General features: G+C 40.0%; 1 protein-coding gene and 1 long non-coding RNA gene across 13 annotated transcripts in view; one reads left to right on the top strand and one right to left on the bottom strand.

Moving 5' to 3' along the window:
- MITF (melanocyte inducing transcription factor) overlaps positions 1-18,365 on the bottom strand; it is a 242,273-nt gene that overhangs the window by 67,529 nt on the left and 156,379 nt on the right. For 2 of the 12 annotated variants that reach the window (XM_074957470.1, XM_074957471.1), the window contains exon 1: positions 10,715-10,840. The exons of 9 other annotated variants lie outside the window; for them this stretch is intronic. In XM_074957470.1, coding sequence (XP_074813571.1) covers positions 10,715-10,770 — 56 coding nt within the window. In that variant the 5' untranslated portion in view covers positions 10,771-10,840. Of the gene's footprint in view, positions 1-10,546; positions 10,685-10,714; positions 10,841-18,365 lie in introns of those variants that run through there. One more of the 12 variants, XM_074957475.1, reaches the window with a different exon arrangement.
- On the top strand, positions 11,017-17,088 carry LOC141991377 (uncharacterized). The gene is made up of 4 exons (XR_012640357.1): positions 11,017-11,084; positions 11,418-11,534; positions 14,843-14,966; positions 16,899-17,088. It is a non-coding gene; the product is annotated as an uncharacterized LOC141991377 (long non-coding RNA).

Raw genomic sequence — 18,365 nt, 5'->3', positions numbered from 1 at the left:
ACTCTGAGGGCACTAGCAGGCCTGAAGTGAGGAGTGAGATGTGGGTGCAGGCAGGGTAACCAATAGCAACAGCTTGTAAAGGATCCATGCTCTGAGGGGAAGTGAAGGGTATATGGGAGTAGCTGCGAGGGGCCCTCTGCAATGCAGGGTTTCCACGGATGGAATGATCTGGCCCGTTCTTTGCTCACAACAGAATGATGAATACAAATCCCATATTTTACATATATAAATGACAGGAAAAGCAGACAGAGAGAAAGAGAAAGCAAAAAAGTAACTGGAAAAGTTGAAGACAAGATATTTGAAGAGGACACAATATTTGTTTTTTCCTTAACAAGTGACACAATCAAAAAAGTGTAAAAGGCAGACTCAGTGCAGGTTAATATTATCCAACCTGTTCATTTTATATCCCACCTACCAAGGACTATAATCAAACAGATACTTGACCAAGGACAACTTTGGGAGGATAAGAAAGTTTGTGGTTTCTAGTTCATTCACATTTTGATCCATTTCACATATGCCACTTTTTTTTTTAAATAAATAGACACCAAAACATATTGCAAAATATTTTTATTTGAGCTGATTTTTTCCAACTACTTTGCTGTATGATGGCATGCATATTTAGATTTGCTATAATTATTAGTCCCACTTTATATTGAGATTCTATTTATAAATAAAAAACAACAAGGAGTTCGGTGGCACCTTCAAAAACTAAACAGATTTATTTGGGCATAAGCTTTCGTGGGTAAAAAACCACTTCTTCAAATACCACCTATGCATTTGAAGAAGTGGTTTTTTACCCACGAAAGCTTATGCCCAAATAAATCTGTTAGTTTTTGAAGGTGCCACCGAACTCCTTGTTGTTTTTGTGGATACAGACTAACATGGCTACCCCCTGATATTTATGAATAGTTTACAAAGAGTTAATAAGCGAATAATAGATGTTGTGTGTTTTACAGTAGTATATATAGTATGCGGTATGTAGATGACATCAGTGGACGGTGTTTTAAGTGGATATATGCCACCTATTGACCTCTTGCATGCTATAGCAATCTACAATAGCCAATTAATCAGTCATTAAAAGCCCTTTAAAAATGGAACCTTAATAAAAAAATAACCATTATTGCTATGGTGTCTTCAATCTAAGAACCACACAAAATAATTTAAAACCACTGAGCAGCACTTCTATGCAAGGTAGGCAAGTGCATTTTGTAGATGGTTAAAAGTTACTCAGCAGTTAAGAACAGATAATATTACAGAAACAATGCGTCCACACAAGACAGCAAAGTGCCCTTTAGGTATGTACACACACACACCCACACACCCCTCCCCAGTACAGACATGGATTTGTTGCTTGAACCTGCACCTTTGCAGTTGATCGGTGTAGGATCAAACCCACAGCGTATGCAGAGTGCATACAGTAGGACTGGGATTTTCAAAAGCCATAACTTCTATTGAAGTCGGAAACAAAGAGCACTAACACCTGCTGTGTCTGACTTCTTATTAAGAACCAGATCCCAACACCTCCCAACAGAAATCTCAGCTGCAAAACACACTTTTCCTATTAGATTAAATGTTAATCAACCAGCATTAATCACACAAAAATTAAACGGTATTACGCCCATTACAATTTAAAATGTATGATGCTTATTTGCATCACTTGCTTTCAAATGACAGGAACTACATTAACACGTTGAAGTGCAGCCGTTCCAGTAAAGCAACACCATTGCATAGGTAAAGGGCCAGATTTTCAGAAGTGCTCAGCACCCAACATCTCCTATTGAGAAATGTGATCCTCCGGTGCTCAACACCCAATAGTTTCCATTGCTCTCAGGGGGAGCTGAGCTCTCCAGCAAATCTGGCAAGCGATGTTTAGAACCAGTATATTAAAATTAAATTGTTCACAGTAGGAACAACAAAGGAAAGGGGTAATTTTGTTTAAATAATATTATTAAACCCAGATTTTCCACAGCGCACAATTTTTTTATTTTTATTTATTTATTTATTTATTTTTAAGGAAAAAGTGGGGGGGGGGGGAGAGACTGTGTTGCTATTTAAGGCCTGTCAGGTTGAAACATTCTCAGAGAGACTGATCCTTTTGATAAAACAAGAGAAAACCTTTGTGGTGAAACTAATGCAGCTGTGGAATAATCGTACTAATTAGCTGCTCAAGACAAGTCATTGACTGTGATACTCACAAAAAGAGCCTCTCAATTAACAGTGAAGTATTCTCACATCCTAAACCCATCACAGTGTTCTTTAACTTTGTTAAAGTTTGGAAGAGCTTTTAAAAGACATTCACACATTTCCAAACTGCAGAAAGGTTCTATTTAAATGGATGCTTACTACAATAGCTACAGGTTAGAGCTGAAATACCATTTCAGCTGCAAAAACCAAGGATCGATCCCACTCCTGTTCAAGTCAATGGACATTTTATTTAGGTTTATAGACATGCTAAAGAGGGTGCCCATCCATATGCTCTAGGCGTCCTTGGCAGACTTTACAAGTACATACCATGTTTAGCCAATAGATATTCCACTCCAATCCCCCCTCAAAACAATTTACCCCTCCATTCTTCCCCATTTTCAAATGTCATGAGGTGGGAGGGAGGGGGTTAGATGAGCCTTGCAACGTGCCCTGAAGTTCAGATGAAAGCCATTTTGAACCAAAAGAGGGGGAAGTGAATTTTGAAGCGGTAGGGCTTTTGCGAAGAATGGCCTGCCAACAACCCCTCCTCATTTACATCAACGAGGCCGCAGCTCAAGGACCTCTGCTGCTCTCAGCTATGTCAGCATGCCATGTGGGGAGAGATGGTCTCCATTTTGTCATTTATTTCAATGGGCGCAGGAGCAGGCCCACCGTCTTTAATGGCAATTCATTTGATAACTCTAACATTCCCCTGCCATGAGTGCAGAAGACTGGACTAGAAGACCTCTCAAGGTCTCTTCAAGTCCTATGATTCTATAATCCTATGATTCTACGATTTTGTGTTCTTTCAAAAAAATAAAAGTTTATTCCTTCCTCAGAAATGATTTTGTTCAGGTAAAGATAACCTGGCGGCAAACTCAGCCGATCTCTGACTAAGTCTGTTGATCTTATAGGTCTCTTCAACATTCTGGTCTGCTGAAAATACAGAGTTGTGTGTGTGACTGACTTGGCAATAGAAAATCCGAGAGTATATTCCTAACACAAATGCCATCAAGAAAAACAAAAGGAGCCTGATCTTTTTCACATCCAAAACATCAGATCTGGGGGGCCAGATGAGAGGGAAAGAACAAACCCTTGAGATTACAGAATGTTCTGTTCATCCTTAATACTAAGAAGAAGCCAGAAACAAATTTAGCAGCAAAAGAATTTAGTGAGCTAAGCAGATGTGTAGCTCAATTTTTATTCATGCACAAACTGGTTACATAATGGAGGTAGCCAATATAGTTTCATTACTCCTAAAACTGACGGGATTCGGTTAGTGAGCATGCACCATAGTGCTCTCACTGGAATGGAAGCTGTGAAGTTGAGAAGCTTTCTGCTATGACTCCCTTTTCCAGTTCAGTAACTTGGCCCATATGACAGGTTTCAGAGTAGCAGCCGTGTTAGTCTGTATTCGCAAAAAGAAATGGAGGACTTGTGGCACCTTAGAGACTAACAAATTTATTTGAGCATACGCTTTCATGAGTTACAGCTCACTTCATCAGATGCATTAGTGAGCTGTAGCTCATGAAAGCTTATGCTCAAATAAATTTGTTAGTCTCTAAGGTGCCACAAGTCCTCCTTTTCTTTTGGCCTAAATGAAACTTATGAGAAAAATATTCCATATTGGATCTACTACTTTCTTTAGTACAAACTTACCCTCCTCACGTTTTTACTACTGACAGCTATGTACTCAGATAAAAGATACTAAAACTGGCCAAACCTAGAGTCTTCAGACTAGAAGCTCTGGCAGCAGCCTCTGTCCTGCAAAAGAGCGAATGAAGTACTTGTATTACAATTACCTCCTCACCCTTCAGGGGTCAAGAAGAACTTCACCTGTATGATAGCAGAAGATTAATGATGTGGAGCCCGTGAAGGGAGAAGACTACATCATGGAGTCAGTTGCTCTTCCTTCTGCAAGGAGGAGGGGTCAGCAATAGATGCAGCTGGTGGGGGCTACACAGAGCTGCTCCATCTGTCCAGACACTAAGCACAGCTGCCCCTTGTCTTTATGGCATATGGCCTTGGCCCCTCTAGCCTGTCATGTGCAAGGGAGAAGGGGGAGAGGTGCTTTTAAAAAGTGACAGTTGACATTCTCATTTGCCCCCTTTTTTTTAAAATCAGCACAAAGAGGCAAAGTTGGCCCTTTCCTAAACTGCTGCTGCTCCTTCTCCAACAGGGATTCCCCTACGTGAGCCAAAGGCAGTCAGGCAAGTGGCAAGTGAGGCAGCTAGAGAAGAGAGATTATTTTTAATAGATGCACTGGATCCTCCTATTAACCCTTCCCTGAGTGCTCGCTAATAGTGGGTTAGGTTCAGTCGCTTTTTTGTTTTGTACAACACGATACATGGGGCCACCCGTGGTCGTTACAAGATCGTTTGGGCTGCCGTGCCCTCTGTGGGATGGACTGTCCAGTCCTAGGTCTTCTTCCATCAGACCCAGCTGTCCAAGCTAGAGGCCTGGACAAGACTGGATTGAGTGAAACTCAATTTGGACTGAATTCAAAGATTGTACATTCCCTGGCAAAGGATCAGCATGCCCCCTCAAGAAAATTCACAATCTAGGGCCTCTTTGGAAATCCCAGGTGGCAGGAATGGCCACTGTCAGTGACCAGGAACATTGCAACCTTCTCTTCTTGATATGCACTTTACCACAATTGCCACTTCCAACTGTGATTATCTCCCGGCTCCCGCCCCCATTGGGTCTATCTCAGAAGGTCAGCTACAGACTTCTGCTAGTGCAGAACATGGCAGCCCACATGGGAACTAGCCAAGACACCGGGGCAACACCCTTACTCTTGTGAAGAGTGTATGTGATGGGATTGTTAACCACACAATGTTTGGGACCTCAGCTTTAAATCTCACCCAGACTGCATTTCTGTCAGCAGAACACCATGCCCAGGCATTGATTCAGACTAATTCAACTGGTCTACCTTTTCCAGATTTGGCTCCAGACAGAACATCAGGGAGGCGCATAATGCAGTTAGTGGCCACTAGGCTGCCCATACAACAGCATGAGACCTAACCGCTTGGAGACTCTTGTGTAACCAACGAATTGTTTAACTCTGCAGCAGGAAAGCTCTGTGACACAGTAAATTTTATTTTGATAAACAATGAGATTTCGGATATTTCTGCAAATGCAGGGAGGCGATTTCATTAAATTCCACCTACTGAAACTGACCAACCAACCCATCTTTTAAACTGACAAATCATTAAATTGGTTATCAATATTCTAACAAGTGTACTTCAGTCCAGAAGTAGTTAGGTCAGTTAGTAGTACAACAAATACATTTATGAGCACCAAATGCAACTCTGAAGAACCATAAAATGCCTGACTTTTTATTTGCTATTTAGAGCCCCAGAGAAATTACTGACGACAGTTTTTTAATGAATACAGTCCAAATGGAGTTTTCTGTCTGTATGGATGGCTGGAAGATTTGAATGACTATACATGTTACCCATAATGTGGATGCAAAAAGAAAAAGAGTACTTGTGGCACCTTAAAAACTAACATTTATTTCAGCATAAGCTTTTGTGATGCAGCCGATGAAGTGAGCTGTAGTTCACGAAAGCTTATACTCAAATACATTTGTTAGTCTCTAAGGTGCCACAAGTACTCTTTTTCTTTTTGCAGATACAGACTAATACGGCTGCTACTCTGAAACCTCTCATAATGTAGATGGTCATTATTGTATCAAAAAAAGGACACTGGCCAGTTTTTTGTTTTGTTTTAAAATCACATTATTCTAAAAACGCAAATTTCTTGACCACGTTACTAACATCAGATTATTAAAACCAAACATTTTCAGAGCCTAATTTACCTTTCACTATTTACACAGCTGGTTTAGGTCTTTATGTGTGCCTCAGCTCAAACAAAAACAAAAATAGTACAGACTGACTAGCTAGAAACTGTCTAATTTGACTTGCAGGTTCTTAAGTGCCAACAGCATTTTGAACAGTCTTGGTTGCAAACACTAATTTAGGTTGGATTCTTTTGTTTGTTTAAAAGATTTCCAAAGAAACGTCTAATAAAGAGTTATGAAAATATTCCTGTAGACCTTAGATTTTACAAAAAAACCCTATTGCTGCAAACCTAAATTATGGGCCAAGTTTTACTCAACCATGTCTCTTCAATCTAAAGTTTTTTATTAAGACCCACAGTAATTATGTTTAAAATAAATATGGACCGACACTCTTATTGTTTCCATTTATACAGCACCTAGCACAAGGTGGTCCTGGTCCATGAATAGGGCTCCTCAGCGCTACAGTAATACAAATAAATAAATAAATAAATCTAAATTCTTGAAAAATAAAGGTCCTCATTTTCAGTTAGTATTCTGTGTTTATGTGACATAAAACCTCTTATGTCTTTTGTCTAGTGTGGCACACAACTGATAACCCAAAGCATTTACACTGCAATCCAAACGTTCAATATATGTATGTCACAACAAGGCGGGAGATATTCACAGTATTCTTGAAGACATGGTCAAGAAATGCAAGGATGTCCTTCACAGATGTAACAGCCATTCAACAGTTTTGATGGTATAGGAGATCCAAGCTGCAGCCATCACCTCTGGATGACTTGTGGAAAATGGGAGTAATCAACTAAAGTCTCAAAACAATCTTTATTTTTATGTAGTGAATGTGGTAAAAGTGATACCGTAATGTAACACCTTTGTTTTCCAGTTTGTCCCACAATTTTTGATTAGCGAGAAAAGTGACAAGCCCAAACTTTCTTCACTGTTCCTTTTTTCATTTGGTTTGCTGATCCTATGAACGGTCTGAAGCAGAGTTGTATGAAACTCAATGGTTAAAATTCACAGGGATGCTGTAATTTTTCCCTCATACTTGTTTCACACACTAATACTTACATTTAGCTCTGGATTTATCCCCCCACACCCAAGTTTTTCCCCTTTTCCAGGTTGAAATGCTCGGTTGTTTGGGTGGAAGCCACCCACACCGTATCAGTCTTGGCTGGTTCAGAGCTCAAAACAGGTCCACCACTTTCCTTGAACCACTAGGCAAAACAGGTATAGAGTTCTGAGTTTGTAATTGAACTCAAAGCCAAGCAAGCAGAGGGTTTTGTGTCAAAAGAGCTAGAGCGCATAAGTTTGGAAGGGCTCCTCCTTGCCCCTGCAAGGGGGTTCCAAAGAGGATAGATCTAGACTGTTCTCAGTGGTACCAGATGACAAAAGAGGAGTAATGGTCTCAAGTTGCAGTGGGGGAAGTTTAGGTTGGATATTCTGAAAAACTATTTCACTAGGAGGGTGGTGAAGCACTGGAATGTGTTACCTAGGGAGATGGTGGAATCTTCATCCTTAGAGGTTTTTAAGGTCAGGTTTGACAAAGCCCTGAGTGGGATGATTTAGTTGGGGATTAGTCCTGCTTTGAGCAGCGGGTTGGACTAGATGACCTCCTGAGGTCCCTTCCAACTCTGATATTCTATGATTCTATGATGATATTTACAATATCCCTTCCTATTTAAAGTTTGGATCAACATGACTTAATATGTTCTAAGCCAAGGAATTAGAAAACAACCTATTCTTGCTGTAGTGTCCAAGAATTGGAATGCAGGGGATAAAATCATTATTCTGCACAATACTCTGTTCTGCAATAGCTCTAGACTGGCTGGCTAATTTGGGGGTAGCTCTTGAGCTTCCAGAGTTCCACAGTACTTCAAATAAGCATCTGATTGACAGAAACAAAGAAATATGAACCTTAAGAGATCTACATAGAAAAGATGCAATGACAAGGCCACAAAATGAGCAGATTAGTATATTTCCGTCCTGAAATGTTACTCCACACTCTTCCGGATAAAAGAAGGGATAGAGCTTTAAATGAAGGTATTAAAAATGCTAAAATGTGATCCCTGCCACATTACTCTACCAAGGGAGAAGACTACTGCAGAGGGCAACAGCTCAGAAAATAAGCATAGGTTACTAGACTTACCATTATCCTATTTGGGGATACAGATCAGACAAAATTTGCTTACCAGGAGTTATTACTCCTTTATAAGCCTGGACAACGATGATAGGGCTTTCAAGAACCCCAAGTGTCTCAGAAAATCTTACTAAAGCTTAACTATTTAAGTGGAGTGAGAACTCACAAAAAGTGAGGCCACTTGCCACCATATACGTCTGTGATGACTTAAAGCAGTACAGCATGAAAGGTTTAGTCAGGAGATCAGCCTAGCCAAAACTTTTAATGTACAAAAAAAAAAAAAAAAAAAAAAAATCAAGCCAACAGAAGCAACAGAGATGGTCAAGCACAAAGATTCAACATTCCAAGAAATCTACTGAGATGAGTGTCCTTATGAGGCCCAGAGGTAAGAGAGAATGCACAGTTAGAAAAACTTGCATTCAAAGTCTTGCATTTAGCCAGTCCACACTGATTTATATAGAGAGTGACTTGTGTTCCTAGTCGGTACAGCACATAAGTGAATATTCACATTTAAATTGAGATCCAAAGTAGAAATAAGAAACATTCATTTTAATCTGGAAATTTTTATGTTATTTTTGAGCCACAGGTGTTATCAGAAGAGAACTGATAAAACCTTTCCCATTCATGTGGCTCGGAGATTTCTGTTTTTGATTAATTAAAAACTTCAGCACCACAAATTAATTTATATTGATACAGGTTTCAATCTCTCTACACAGAGGAAAAAAATCCAGAATTAAGATTTCAGACCAACTTTGCACTACTTAACTACACTCACATCAATGCCCTTTCCCTACTCTATTGGTAATAGTGAAACTTCTGATTATGTCTTAAAAGTTAGTGGATTTTGCTATTCACCATACCGAAGGATATCCCATAGAAAAAAAATAAGGAAGCACATTACAAAAGTTAAAATAAGGGAGAAAAGATGGAGTTAGGAGAGTGTACACAACAAATTACTACAGGTTCCCCCGTAGCACTTGATTCCTAAAACTTAGTAATTGATTGTGGGTTACAGTGACACTTCACTCCGCAATTCTATTGGCTGCCATGGCTTAAAGTACCAATATTGGGGGGGGGGGGGGGGAGAGAAAATCTTGGCACTCTGCTACATCCTTTCCTGCCAAGGACAGAGCAGTAAACCTGACAGAATTACTCTTATAAAGTTTGATATAGGTCCACATACACCATACATTTCCTGCTGCTTTGAAGCAGGAAACTGAAATTTTCCACATTTGAAAGTGACGGGTTCATGGAGATAAGTGCAATAGCAAGCAGCCTACTTTGCTGCTGACAGAAACACATCCTCCTCCCCATTTCCCCCACCAATGTTTTCTGTGTTCATCCCAAACTACACTTGCTCTGAGCTGCTCTCCTCCAACTACACCATTTAGAAGTCCATCAAACCGTTGGATGTGTACTCTCAGTTCAGTATGCAGCAAAACGGGTGTGTTCTATAGTGGATGCACCTGGGTGTATTGTCAGCAGTTGCAGGACTAAAGAATCTTTCAAAAAGCCAGTTGGGGGGGGGGGGGGAAGAGAGGAAATCAGCAGGTAAATCAAAATCAGTTTTTATAGAGACAAAAAAGTCTCACAAAATGATCAATTAATTGTTGAAACAGAAGGACTTTACAGGATGCAATTGTCTTTAACCTACAGTTATGCATGGATTTTTTTAAATTAAAAATTCTATTAAACAGTTGTGTACTATTTAGTATTTTTCCATTTTTTTTCTTCCAGTCTTTAAAACACACCTTCACAAGCTGCTGAACATAATGCTTTTCCATCTTAATGAAAACCTCTCTCATGACCTGAGCGCATTCAGTAAATAATTATTAAGCTCTGGCGGTGGCTTTTGCAGGAGTCTTGGCTTAATAAAATGCCGTAAGTTGATTTGCTTGAATGCCTATTCACTTGGGGACACATTGTTTAAAAAACTTTATCACCATATCTCTAAGCAGGGTAAATGTAAAGAGGCAATATCTAGAAGTTGCAAAGGTCACAGTAATAAAGGATTTTACAGTTTGTCTGTTAAAAGCTCAGAGGATAATTATAAGTTCAAAATACATAAAATAGACTTTCAAATATATTGGTTAAAAATAATCACTATAAAATAATTTAATATGGATATATGTAATATACCTCAATTTAACCAAGAGATGTCAGTAAAAAAAGAAAAAAAAAGCTTCGAGATAAAACCAAGAATTTCAGCAAAGGAAAATTTGCCCTACACGTATCCCTGTGTTGATGCATTAAGAAATGAGCGTCAGTATAATAAATAAGAAACAGAACTAATCATGTCATCCCAACCCGCACAGTACATTTATATCCTATATCAAACCCTGCTTTAGCCCAACCACCATGTTTTGCTTAACAATTTCAAAAGTCATTAAAAACAAATTAAAGCATTTCTAGGTTCCCCCTACCGAAAGTTGCTATCTCTGTCTTAGCCAGTCAGACACAGCTGTTGTAGCTTCAAACGAGGTGACGAGGATAAGTTAACAAGCACAGTATTTTTAACTCTCAGAACAAAGCCTCCATCACAATCAGACAATTTGTTCAGAGTGCTGTTTCTGAAATAAAGTCTCACTTACAGATAGAAGCTTTCAAAGGAGCATGGCATGAACATCTGAACTCTAAGAGCTTCCATCTCCCCCCCCCCGCCCCCCACCTCTTTAAGGTGTTCTGCAAGCCCTTGGAGAAGAGTGAAAGTCAAACTAAGTCCTGGCAGTGGATATGTCACTAGGGGTGGTTCCAGATAAGACCCTGGCAACTCCAATCCAAGCAGAGTTCTGTGCCAGAATGGTGCCCTAGCGTCTGTCTGCATCAACAGACCTGTTTAATCCAGCACCTACCTGGGGCGGGAGTGGGGTGGGGTGGGGGGGGAGTGCTGCTTGTCACAGTAAAATGAAAAGCCTCATTTAAAAGTGAATGGGAAGAAATTCAGAGTCAGGGTTCCACAAGGTATGATATACTTCTATCTTACCAACAAGATATTAAGCTACTTCACAAAGTACTTGATCAGAGAATCCCAGAACAGTAGATACACATGCTGTGCCATGATTTGAAGAAATAAAGAATGGTCTGTAGCTTTAGGGTCCAATCCTGCGAAGGCCTACACACAAGTAACTACACTGCTAGTAGGCCCACTGACTTAATGAAACTTTAGCTGGATACTGAGGGGTGGGGTGGGGGAGGGGGAGGGGAGGAAGAGAGAGAGATGCTACCGAAAGCAGCTGTCCCATTCACAAATTAATGGCCTGGTCACACAAGCACTAATGCTCACTTACTCTGCAGTCGGAGAGCACTGGCTAGCAAAGGATCCCCTAGCAACCAGGACTTTCACAGAAACTGAACAACTCAGAAGACCAGAGGGGCCTGGAGAAGCAGAAGGGTACAGGAGGGACTGCAACAGTAAGTGACCTCTATTTCTGTTGGCTTCTGGGAGATGAACCCCTTCTTGCTTCCACCATGGGACAAACTCTGCTATCAGGTAGAACAACTTTTGGAAACATTGTGTGTGAAAGCTTGGAGTTTACTGCTCCTTAGGCAGATGCAGCCTATGTGTGGGAAGACAGGGCCTTTAAAAATATGTATTTTCTTTAAAGTGTAAACCATTTTCACCTTCCAAGTTTAAGAAAAGGAAACCAGGTCCTCCTGGTCATAAGGACATAGCTGTAACAGGTTTCAGAGTGGTAGCCGTGTTAGTCTATATCAGCAAAAACAAGATGCCACAAGGACTCATAGCTGTAACAAACACTATAGTCAAAGCTATACTGATGTCATTAGTTGACTCCATTAGAACTGTTATAGAACCTATTTTCAGCTGTGTTTGAAAGACACTGAGGCAGAATCCCCAAACAGAAGACGGAAAAACGGTTAGGTAAGGTTGTCTTCCAGCTTTCCAGCAATTGCAAGGTGTCAAAAAATAATCTAAAGATGTAGCCAACTTTAGTTAATACAGTATTATCCAATAAACTTTCAAAGCCTTGCACCATGAGAACAAACTTACGCTTTTTTTTCGCAGGTATCTGCTATGAGCTGGCTTTAAAGATTTGCCTTTCACTTGAAAGTCTTATTAGTCACCTTGTTAAAGACTTTTCCAAGCAATTCAGACACTACTTTCCTTACTGATAAAAAACATGTTTGCAAAAAAACAGAGTACCCGCTACAATAAAAGCCAAAGGTGGTAAAATGGAGCAGACAGGAGATAACACCACCCTGATAATCTCTACAGGTTAGGAGTTTTGTAATGTAAAATTTACCTTCTTTATCTAGGTAAACAAATAGGAAGATAATACTGTCGCCAATGGGTAGACAAAAAAAGTTAATTTCACTACACTACAGCCTTACAACTGGTTGGCCCTAAAATCTGACCTCATGTCATTTAGTTAAAAGAATAATGAGTTATGTTGATTATCACTTGACTGTTGGGACCTGTAAACTCACTCCTGTGAGCAGCCCCACTGAACGAAAACAGGAATAACTCAAGTTGAGTGTTCTCAGTTTCTACACTTATTTCTCATTTATCGGATCCTCTCCAAGGGGGAAAAAAAAGTTTACAGTGGTGTAGTAATTCAGGAACTAAATTCCTCTGTTCATCCTGGATTCTTTGTTTACTGACTTAACTTGTTACAATTGTGTTTGATAATAATTTCTAAACAATTCAAAGGTTCCCTAAATCTCATCTCTTTACACACACGACATCCTGGTTCAGTTGTATTGAATAAACAGGACTTTTTAAAAGTGAGGAACGGAAACACTCACGTAAGACTTGATTAAAGAATCACAAACAACCAGAATAATGAAAAATCACAATGCAAATTCTGTGCTCTGGTACTCTTAGATCTACTTTCCCATCAACATGTGCACCTTATTAACAGTAATGCATGTTACATACATGGAGAAAACAAGCCCCCACAATAATTTCTGTTGCAGAGACAATTCTAAGATCAAAGTGATCCTTATTATATAACATACAAACTCAGCATTGCCAACTTTAAGATAAATACCAAATATCATGGCTAAAGTCCCACTTCCTGGAGGCAAGCGATTATGCAAACAGGTCACCAAGAGGAAAAAAAAGGGGGAGGGGGAGAGGGAAGAATAAGTTTCTAGCCCTCTTAGTTGCCAAGAAAAGCTTAACAAGATTTAAAACTAAATCAGAAAGCAAACAAAAGTAACCTCAAGTTATTTTTTAAAATATTTTTAAGCCGCTCATGATTTTGGGGGCCTGACTCATTGCTTTTGAAGGCTTGGGGTTGTCAATTCAGCTAATTCTGAAGCCCTATATCTGACTCCTTCCATTCCTATGCCCATTGCAAAAAGTCGGGGAGAGGGGAAATGTGCAACAAATGTGGTTTGCCCTGATGCTGTTGTGGGCATACTTCAGTGCCCAGTGGAGATTACAGTAGCTGCACACTACTCTAATTTATCTTGGACTGCCCATAGTCTGCTTGCACCTGTGGGCAGCCATGAAATGCTAGCTGGCCACACACCCCTCGTTCCCCTTTTACAACAGGTCAAGGTTATAAGGGGACCATGAGTGTGTTGAGTATGTTGCTCAGCCAGCTCTATGTCAGCTGGGGAGTGCTCCTTCTCAGAGGATATTCCTTGGGGAGATCTGCTTCCTTTAGCCATTACTTTATGTCACCAGAAAAGATGAAAGAGACCACAGGGCAACACACAATCAGGCCAAGGTCTCTGGAGTGTCTACTCATCTCCAGGTATCAGTCAAAGGGACATTATCAACTTAAATGTAACTTGAGTTTGCAACTTTTTCTCTTTAAACTTATTGTTCCTACAGGTTAGATTGCTATAAACTGGAGGAGACTGAAGGAAAACCTTCATGATGCTTTTCGCTTGCTTTAAGTATTTTGCAGCAATTCCTTTAATCAGCTTTACTGTTTCTCCTACAGTCAATTTGTATCCCATTTGTTTGAGTCTTTCACACAGCAACAAGGAAGAGAAAACACACCTTTTTAAAAAGAATACAGAAATGTGATTGTAAAACCCCAAAAGTTAGCTAAGGGATCTTGGGGGCAGGAATAGGACCGGGAATATATTTTTAGTGACATTTTAATGCCTATTATTTATTTAGACCATCCCATGAACTTACATGGTGCTTTACACGGAAAAAGAGCAATGAAAGGAAGACAACTGTTAATCAATAAAGCTAAGGTGTTTGAAGTTGGAAATTCTGATTCTTTTTATACCGAGGCAATAAGGAAGTGAAAAAGGAGGAAACTGCCCTAGAGCAATTGGCGGACAGCAAGCAAAAACAAGTAGATTTTGAGAATTAGCTTTAACCATTGAAATCAGTGGAGAGGCTCCCATATATTTCAGTGGAAGTTTGATTGGATCCCTTGTGTTAGCGGAAGACTCTGCATTTAGAGAAATACATGTGAACTATACAAGTAGCCATGTTGCCTAACACCATGCTAATACATAAATCATATCCCTCAATGCCAGAAGGGACCATTATGATTATCTACCCTGATGATGAAATGACTTCCTGCATAAATATAACTCAAAACAACCTCACCCAATAATTTCTGCATCAAGTAGTTTGTTTGAACTATGGCATATCTTTTAGAAAACCATCCTGTCTTGATTTAAAGGCTACAAGTAATGGAGAATCCACCACAACCCTAGCTAATATTTAAATTATCCTCATTTAAAACTCTGCTCTTTATTTCTCGTCTGAATGTGTCTATTCACAGTGCACATAAGGGAAAAAAAAGATACTAACTCTGCAGATCACTACATCCAATATAAAAAAAAATGGGCCAGAGGATGTTGTGAAGGCCAAGACTACCAGAACCACAGGATTCAAAAAAGAACGAGGTGAGTTCATGGAGGACAGGTGCACCGATGGCTATTGGACAGGTTGGGCAAAGATGATGTCCCTATCCTCTACTTGCCAGAAGCTGGGAATGGGTAACAGGGGATGGATCACTTGATGATTCCCTGTTCTGTTCATTCCCTCTGGGGCACCTGGCACTGGCCACTGTCGGAAGACAGGAGACTGGGCTACATGAACCTTTGGTCTGACCCAGTGTGGCCATTCTTGTGTTCTAAGTTATAAATTATATTTTAAGCCAGATGTGGCTCAATTAATTAAATGAAATATCACATTTTAAATAAATGTATGGAAGCACAGTTTCTGCATTATGCTTCTGGTAAACACCAAGAAGATAAATGTTTATGAATGGATACCCTTGAGTCAATAAAATACACTCATTCATCGATATAGCAGAAATAAGGTTGTATATAAATAATTTCCCAGTTTCATTCTGGGACTCCTGCAGAACAAAACAAATGGATCCGTTTCAGAGCATTAGTGAAATGAGAGTTTACATATTAGAACACATGATCTTTAGAACACAGTGAAGAGCAAAAACTGATCATTACCAAAAATACATTTAAAAAAATATTCCTGTTTCAGCTCAAAACTAGGCTTGCTTTCAAGCAAAAAAATACCAAGTTTAACAGTTTTGTCATAGCATTGATTCAGTTTCATAGAGTTTTAGCAAAATGTAGAGACCTCAGATTTCATTCTTTTCTTAATATCTTGCTCAGGCCTACATCGAGTGAGGCAGATATGGAGCAGGAACACGCTCCTTAACCTTCTTCAAAGTGTATGCACTTTTTTAAAAAGCAGCCAAATTGACAAAATGTATTTACAAGCCTATTACTAGACACTTTTAATCCTCTTTGGTTGCTGACAGTATCACCCTTGAATGGCTATTTCTATTCAGAGTTAGGGGTATATTTGCTGAGGAAAGGTTGCCAACTCCTGAATCATGTAAACAGGAACGAGAGCCAGAAAACATTTCACTGAAGTTCACATCTGCCTTCGTTACTGTGACAAAAGGCAAAGGCAGGGATTTAGTTTATAACCTATAAATCCTGCAAGGACTTCATCACAAAACCTTGGTGAGAGAGTTCAGGATTAACTGGGTTAAAACATTTAGATCTTATTTATTTAGCACTCAGGACCGTGGCACATTACCTGCAGGAGCATTCACACAACTGCAGGGGCTCTCAAACTGGGGTTTGGAACACTTCAATTTCTGTGCAAACACAGGCACCAGTTTTACCATGGGAACATCAGAAAGGCCCCATGGCTTCTCCATCAACTCCTCTCTTTCTGAAAGGAAAGGCAGACGTCGTCTGTGCCCATCACTGTGGTACCCAAGACCCTGATCTCATCTTCACTCATCCCTATATCTTCCCAAAGAGGAGCAGGAAGGGATAGTATTGGGATCCCCTCATCTTCTCTCAGTGAACATAAATATGCGATTAACACTGCAAATGGTCTCTGACAGTTTGTAGCCCTATGTCTATCCCTTTTTCAAGACCATGATAGATTTTGTACAAACTATGCCTTGAGATCATCTGAAAACTCACAATTTGCTGATCATTATTGTCCTGGTTAAATGTGTGTGGCAACATTGTATGTAAAGTCATAAAATTCTAATGTATGACATTACTGAGACATGTTCCAAGTTTAGAAAAGCAGCCAGTCACAAACCAGAGACAAAAGGCAAATTGATGCCACAGCCAGGTGTCAATGAAACCTTGCACCGTCACCTCGTTGACTGGCCACTCTTTGGCAGGAAAAAGGATATGAGCGAGAAATTTACATCTTGGCAAAGTCCCCACAGACTTTGTCTCCTGAACCTCAGTTGGAGACGACTCTCAAAGAGGAGGAAAAAGTATAAAGAATGGGGAACAGGCGCCCTAAGTTATTCCTCCTATTCTCTCTACCCACAGCAGCCACAACATCTGATGAGCAAAGAAACAGCTCTGGACTGAGGGAGAGATCCAGTCTGGAAGGAGTTCAGCCAGTAAGACTGCTGAAGCACGTTGTGAGAGACTTTTGCTTTGAATTCACTTAGCTTGTTAAGTTAGGTATTAGTTGCACTTTACCTTTTTGTTTCTTTGTAACCAATTCTGACTTTTATGCCTCATTACTTGGAATCACTTTAAAAAAAATCTTTCTGTAATTAAACTTGTTTTATCTTAACAGTGTGCTTGGATTGAAGTGTTTGGGAAACTGCATTTGAGATAATAGGATTTGTGCATATCATTTTCTATTAATGAAATGACAGGCTTTGTATGAGCTTGTGTGGTCCAGCAGAAGGCTGGGCAGTACAGTATGTATATTTCTTGGAGAAAGTCTGGGACTGGAAATTTGCTGGTGCTGCTCTGAGGTGTAATTCAAGAATGGCTGGCCATAGCACGTACACAGTGTAGCTAGCAATAATTTACATGCTGGTTGTCTGTGAGCAGACCAGGAGTGGTTGCTCTCGCAGCGAAGCAGCATAAAAAGTATACCAGGTTGGAGAATTGAGAGGACAGCTGTTCAACAGCACAGATTGTACCCTAGAGAATGTCTGTCACCAAATACCACAAGTTGCTCTTTGGCACTGAGCTTCTGAAAAGTCATGTTTTTATAACAGTATCCTGTATTACATGACTTGGATGGAATACTGTGGGTGGAACCAAGAATTTAAACCTAATTAGATTACATTTCCTTGAATTGTCTACAAAAATGCAGAAGGCCAGAACAGGTCATCATAGCGGTGGTCCCTTTTGGCTTTACAATTTATGAATTTTTGTTCAAGAAAAAAGAAACGTGAGTTGGCACAAGAATTCACGTATGCCTGAAGTACAACCGCCTTTCCACGCCTAATACACTGGAGAAATTGTTCATCTTTACAGAGAAGCTGCTGCTAGAACACTGCCATAGTCGTCATCAGCTGGCGTTACTGACTATGGAATTAATCAAGCAGGTGCTTCTAATGGCTGCACCTGGCTGCTCAAGAGTTTACAGTGACAGATTGCCGTCTCTCTCTTCATGCTGGTATATGCACCATCCACGACTTACCCCCCTTTGCATACCCCCTCTTGAATACAAAGCATCCCCTAGAATAGCAAAACACACCATGACATTGACAAGTAAAATGGAGGAATCCCATTCCACCACATTTTACTCTAGTGTAGATCTCACACACACCCTCCAGAAAAGGGGCCTATATGTTTACTTTTTTTTTTTTGCACTTAACTCTGCCTACTGTTAAGACTTTCGCAAAAAGAAAAGGAGGACTTGTGGCACCTTAGAGACTAACAAATTTATTTGAGCATAAGCTTTCGTGAGCTACACAGCTACTACTCTGAAACCTGTTAAGACTTTGCTACTCTTCATTCTGCCTTCTATTTGTTCCCATAGTTAGTATC

Source organism: Natator depressus, chromosome 7, assembly GCF_965152275.1.
Source record: "Natator depressus isolate rNatDep1 chromosome 7, rNatDep2.hap1, whole genome shotgun sequence".
In the NCBI taxonomy this organism is placed as follows: Eukaryota; Metazoa; Chordata; order Testudines; family Cheloniidae; genus Natator; species Natator depressus.
The sequence above is the reverse complement of the archived record's forward strand: the minus strand, read 5'-3'. Positions and strand labels throughout refer to the sequence as shown.